Below are 6,288 nucleotides of genomic sequence, written 5' to 3' on the forward strand. Positions count from 1 at the left end.
TTCCTTCCTTCCTTCCTTCCTTCCTTCCTTTCTTTCTTTCTTTCTTTCTTTCTTTCTTTCTTTCTTTCTTTCTTTCTTTCTTTCTTTCTTTCTTTCTATTGACATAGTCAGCATTATCTCATTAGAGAAACATTCTCTAACTTCCAAACAGGAGGATATCCTCAAGCATGAGAGATTATTTAAAAACATTGAACTACTTCCTTTATGGTGATTATACATTTTCAAAAAAAATCAGGTAGAAATCTAGAAGTAATTGAGAGCATTCAAACAGTGAGCACAGCTTGTGAATGTGGAGTGAATGAGCAGCACACACTGGGATGTTTTACTTCAGGGAGGGGCAAACAAGGGTTGAGAGACTGAAATGTGGGATCTGAGACAGCAGGGAGGTACTGGGAGTCTATCAGAGAGAAAGCTGTGTGCGCATATATTGCATAATTTTATATAGTATTCACTGCTATTATAATCATATATACAGTATATCGTGCATAATATATAATTTTATCTGTAATTCCACTTTCAGTTTTAATCTAGGACACTGATTGCTACATGATATATTTGTCACCCATCAATTCTTATTGAATATTGAATTCAGTAATTAATATTTAGTGTCCAATTTGTCTAATGGCTAAGTCATTCAGGCAGCTCTGACAGACAGGAAGGGTTTTCAGTGCCCCAAATGTCTGTAGTATTTCATTTACCCTTTCATCTTCCCTGAGGTGTTGGTTTGATTGTCTAAGTCTCCAATTCTGTTTTATCTCTCTTTTCTGCTTTCCTTGGGGAAAAAAAATCCCTGATGTTGGTGTGTGGCACTGAACCAAAAATATGATGTTATTGGAAAGGAAAGCTAAAGAAAGGAATAGATGTGTCATCTAAACAAACAACAAAGTAGTGGAAACAATGCTAGCAATTAAGAAGAAATGAACCAGATGCATAGTCATTAAATAAAATAATGTTATGAAAGTGACTATGTTCAAGTGAAGCTCAGGTTCAATTAAATCTAAATCAAAATTTCAATCATGTGTCTCTCAGATGTATCACCTTAAAAATACATGTGGCTCCATGAAGATCTCAAAGGGTAAAACAGTGTTGTGTTCATAGTGTCACAATACCTGATTTGACATTACAGGTACACGTCTACGGGAGGGTAACTGTGCTAGTCAACCCTGACCACAGAACCCTCCTGCAGCCCATGCCAAGAAACACAGAGATCCACAGCTGCTCACTGAGCAGAAAAGAAAAGGCTGATTTCCGGGCCTCAGGGATCATTGCAGAAGAGGAAGCAGAAGAATTGTAAGAGCAACAGACAGTGGATGACTGCAGCAAAGCCCTGTTATTGGACACAACAGGGTAGTTACTCATGTGGACTGAGAGTGGCTATGACTGAATGAACAAGACCAAGCCAGACAAAACATCAGCTTGGAAAATGGAGGCAATACACCTGTGCTGAGGATCTATGGGAACTGATGGCTTCTGGGGTATCCTCAGGAATGGGTCTCCTGAAAAAGGCTACCCATGCTCCAGGAGATGGCACTGTACCATGCACAACTAGAAGTTCGAAGAAGATGGAGCAAAGGCATCAAGATAAACATAAACATTATAAATTATATTAATAATAAAATACATACATACATACATATTAACATTTGCGTGCAAAACAAATGCTTTCATTTTTATTTTTTATTAGATGTTTTCTTCATTTACATTTCAAATGCTATCCCGCAAGTCCCCTATACCCCCCCCCCCGCTCTGTTCCCCAATCCACCCAATCCTGCTTCCTGGCCCTGGCATTCCCCTGTACTGGGGCACATGACCTTCCCAAGACCAAGGGCCTCTCCTCCCATTGATGGCCGACTAGGCCATCCTCTGCTACATATGCAGCTAGAGACAGAGCTCTGGGGGGAAATGGTTAGTTCACATAAACAAATGTTTTTAAATGTAGCAGTTTTGGTGAAACACCTAGGCAGGATTATTGTATTAATACCAAATAAATGTGAGTTTTTAAAGGAGAGCTTATAAAGTGAGATACAATGTCCTAGTCGGGAGAATTCACTACACTTTGGCATGGCACTCACTCCTTCCTTATAATATAAAGAACAAGTCCGGATAATTTTTATAATTTGTTTGGCTTATTGCCAAGAAATGAAAAAAAAAAAGTCTCTTTAAACCTTTCTTGTTAACGTAATTTTTAAATGAAATTCCAAGGCTTTCCACAGAATTCCTATTAGCAATTAGTCAATCTCTTCATTTTTGCCCAAGAAATTTATTTGAGATAAAATATGGTTGATATGCTGGATAATTTCTGTTTTGAATTTTGTGCAGTTGTATAATTAATGACACTAATTCTGAATTACCAGAAATAAGTGCAGCACACATATGTATATATGTAACACAATCCTCTCTGCATATTGTGTCAGTAATTATATTGACAGGTTCATAAAATTATAATAAATGTGAGTATTCCATACAGTTCATACTTTTGAGAAAAAGCATATGGGCTTTGAATTGCTTTCCTTAAATCTCTTGACTTATAACTTGCCATTCCTGACTTATTTGCATCAGTATAAAATTAAGAAACTTCAGATATCAGTGTCCCCTTTATTATAAGGGAGAGAATCAAATGCTTTGCTCTTCTGCCCAGTTCTTCTGCTTTGCTAAAACGTATTAGGTCTTAATCTGCTCTGCAAGGGCTGTTCCCTTATTTAGCCACTTTATTCACCTGAGGCTGACTACCAAGGTCTAGCTAACAAAGTGTTACAGACCTTCAGTCAAAAGTCCACCTGTGACTGCCCTAATAAAGCCCTCCATTCAAACTTAAACACTTCATTCTTACTGAGAGTTTTCTCCTTTTAACTTTGTAAACTGCTGTTTGCCTATGACGGTCCATGCCTGTACCCTCTTTATCCAGAGGCAGTCTTTTGTCCCACCACCCACAGGACAAGAATCCTCCCTTCTTCTCCCTAGACCACTCCTCCTCCTTAGTCTTCTGTCTTATGTCTTCGTCTCTCATTCCTTGCCTTTTTCTGTCAAGGGCAAATACATCTCCTTTGTGCCTAGAACTTAGTCTTGTAATGTCTTGTGACACTACAATTCCACAGAAATAAGATACTCTGGCTTACTACTGCACAGCATACTGTTTGTAATTACTGAAGAATATCATACACCGGAGAAAAGAAAGACTTAGGATTCTACCATCAATGAATGAGAAGAATGAAATGGGTTTATGTGCTTGTCTGAACACTATGCAATGTCATAGCCAGAGCCTGATTATGTATATAATTTCTTCACTGCAAAATACCACTTTAAACATTAAAACATTTAAGTAAAAGAATGAAAAATGAAATCAGATTTTTTTGGTAATAATTTATAGAAAATTTAAGAATACCAAAATGTGATTCAATGTATTACATCAAATAATTAGTTAAATAACAAATAAACAAATAAATACATAGACAAATGAAAATAAATAAATACATAAATAAAACTGAATGGAAGAACAATTGCCTTTGCAGAGAGACATGACATTGCTAATTACTGTTGAAACATCAAGACAACTTTTTTCCAATTCATGTAAAAATGAGTAACATTTTGAGAGAGCTGAATTTGACAGTGAGATGCTATGTCCTAGCCCAGGATTGTCCTCCTCTCTGTCTCAGGACTCACTCCTCCTCACTCAGTCTTGCCAGCAGCTTGGCTGAGGAAGACAGGGCTCTCCAGACTTCTGCTCTGACCACCTCCCAGGCACAGGGGCTGTGTTTCTTCTCTCTCAGGTACACAGTGATCCTGTGGAAGTATTTCCTCATAGCCATCAGGGAGTCTTCCTGGGTCAAGGGAGGTTCCTGAACCCCCACAAGCTGCCTCAGACAGCCTTGCAGGTCACTGAGCTGCTGATAGAGGTCATTGCAGAATGAGTCTAGGAGGGTTGCATCCCAAGCAGCAGATGAGTCCTTTGATGTGAAGATGTTCAGGACCTGCTGGGTCAGCTCACTCAGGACAGGCATGGCTTGAGCCTTCTGGATCTGCTGGGCATCCACCTTCTCCTGGGGGAATCTAAAGTCCTTCCTGTCCTTCAGGCAGGAGAGAGGGGAGAGTCTCCTCATTTGTACCAGAAGTGTCAAAACTCTCTTGTTCCTGAAGTTATGAGTCGGAAGCAGGTCACATCCTAGAGAGCAGGTTGACCAGTAGCTCATCACCATCAAGGCCATGAGGAAAGCACAAGGCCTAGCCATTGTGGATCTTGTCGATGCTGCTGGTTCTCTGGACTATGTGATCCTGAAACTTCCCTCTAGGTTCTTTGAAGATCATCCTGTGTGGATGTGTCTTAAATAGGGGAAACACTAATTTTTACTTTCTGAATACCCCCCCTTACTTCCCAATTGTCTTTTCACTTTCTTTAGCGTATTCTCTCCTTGCATCTGGGTTATTTTCTAAACCATTTTGGTTGTCCTTATTGTTTCCTCTTTCTCTGCTACCCTTTGAAAGTTGTTTTATAGGTTTTCATTTTCTAATTAGCATTTTCATTAACTGTTACACCACAGGTAAAAAGTCTTTGTTTGAAATTTACACATCTATTGGAAATACTATTTTTGTAAAAGTATCCAATAAAAATTATTATAATTAAATTTACAATTAATTTTATTTTATGTGTATAATTTACAAATATATTTAAATCATGATGTAAAGTTTGTGGCAAATTTTTCTAAATCAAAATATATTGAAGTAATGGTATACTTTAAAATTGTTCCAACATGTAAAGTCCTAAAATTAAGTTCTTCAAGTGCCTTCAGTAACTATAATATACATCTATATAAAAAGTAAGACATATTCAATAAAAAGGCTTATTGTTGAAGTTTGATGAGTGGAATCTGATTTCTGTAAGCATGGTTGCAAGTGAACCAAGCCTGGAAGGTGGTGTCCATGACAATATATGTGGCAAGCTTGTTCATATTCTCTCTCTCTCTCTCTCTCTCTCTCTCTCTCTCTCTCTCTCTCTCTCTCTCTCTCTCCTCTTCTGTATTTCTCTCTGTGTGTCTCTGTCTCTCTCTGTGTCTCTCTCTGTCCCTCCTTCCCCTCCCCTCTCTATCACACACAAACACACACACACACACACACACACACATTCACACATACATACACCAGCACACAGATACACACTCATGTGCACACACACACTCACAATCATACATTCACATACTCACTCATTTGTGACAAAGGCATCTCAGATCTCATGTGTCCTGTGAACCTCTCCCTGTGTTTTATTTTGTGACTGAGTTAACTCACTCAGGATATTTTCAAGTTCATCCATTTGTCTGTGAATTTCATAAAGTCATTGTTTTTAATAGCTGAGTAGTGCTCCATTGTGTAAATGTACTATATTTTCTGTATCCATTCCTCTGTTGAGGGACATCTAGGTTCTTTCCAGCTTCTGGTTATCATAAATATGGCTGCTATGAACATAGTGGACCATGTGTTCTTCTTACATGTTGGAGCATCTTCTAGGTATATGTCCAGGAGTGGTATAGCTGGGTCCTCTGGTAGAACTATGTTCAATTCTCTGAAGAACCACAAGACTGATTTTCAGAGTGGCTGTACCAACTTGCAATCCCACCAGCAATGGAGGAATGTTCGTCTTTCTCCACATCCTCACCAGAATCTGCTATCACATGAGTTTTTGATCTTTGCCATTTTGATTGGTGTGAGGTGGAATCTCAGGATCGTTTTGATTTGCATTTTCCTGATGACTAAGGATGTTGAACATTTCTTTAAGTGCTTCTCAGCCCTTTGAGTTTCCTCGGTTGAGAATTCTCTGTTTACCCCTCTTCCCCATTTTTTAATAGGGTTTTTTTATTCTCTGAAGTCTAACTTCCTGAGTTCTTTGTATATATTGGATGTTAGCCCTTTATTGGATGTGAGATTGGTAAAGATCTTTTCCCAATCTGTTGGTTGCCATTTTGTCCTATTTATAGTGTCCTTTGCCTTACAGAAGCCTTGCAATTTTATGAAGTCCCATTTTTTAAAATTCTTGATCTTAGAGCATAAGCCACTGGTGTTCTGTTTGTTCCCTGTGCCCATCTGTTCAAGGCTTTTCTACACTTTCTCCTCTATTTGATTCAGTGTATCGGGTTTTATGTGGACATCCTTGATCCACTTGGACTTGAGCTTTGTACAGGGAGATAAGAATGGATCAGTTTGCATTCTTCTACATGTTGACTGCCAGTTGAACCAGAACCATTTGTTGAAAATGCTGTCTTTTTTTCCCACTGGAAGGCTTTGGCTCCTTTGTCAAAGATC

At 38.6% G+C, this 6,288-nt stretch overlaps 1 protein-coding gene across 1 annotated transcript; it reads right to left on the minus strand.

Moving 5' to 3' along the window:
- Positions 1 to 3,651: 3,651 nt before the first annotated feature.
- On the minus strand, positions 3,652 to 4,285 carry LOC110323382 (interferon alpha-12-like). The gene has a single exon (XM_021200561.1). It carries the CDS (start codon positions 4,224 to 4,226, stop codon positions 3,657 to 3,659), a length of 570 nt encoding a protein of 189 aa, XP_021056220.1. The 5' UTR covers positions 4,227 to 4,285; the 3' UTR covers positions 3,652 to 3,656.
- Positions 4,286 to 6,288: the final 2,003 nt, after the last annotated feature.

This window comes from Mus pahari, chromosome 6 (assembly GCF_900095145.1).
Source record: "Mus pahari chromosome 6, PAHARI_EIJ_v1.1, whole genome shotgun sequence".
Taxonomy (NCBI): Eukaryota; Metazoa; Chordata; class Mammalia; order Rodentia; family Muridae; genus Mus; species Mus pahari.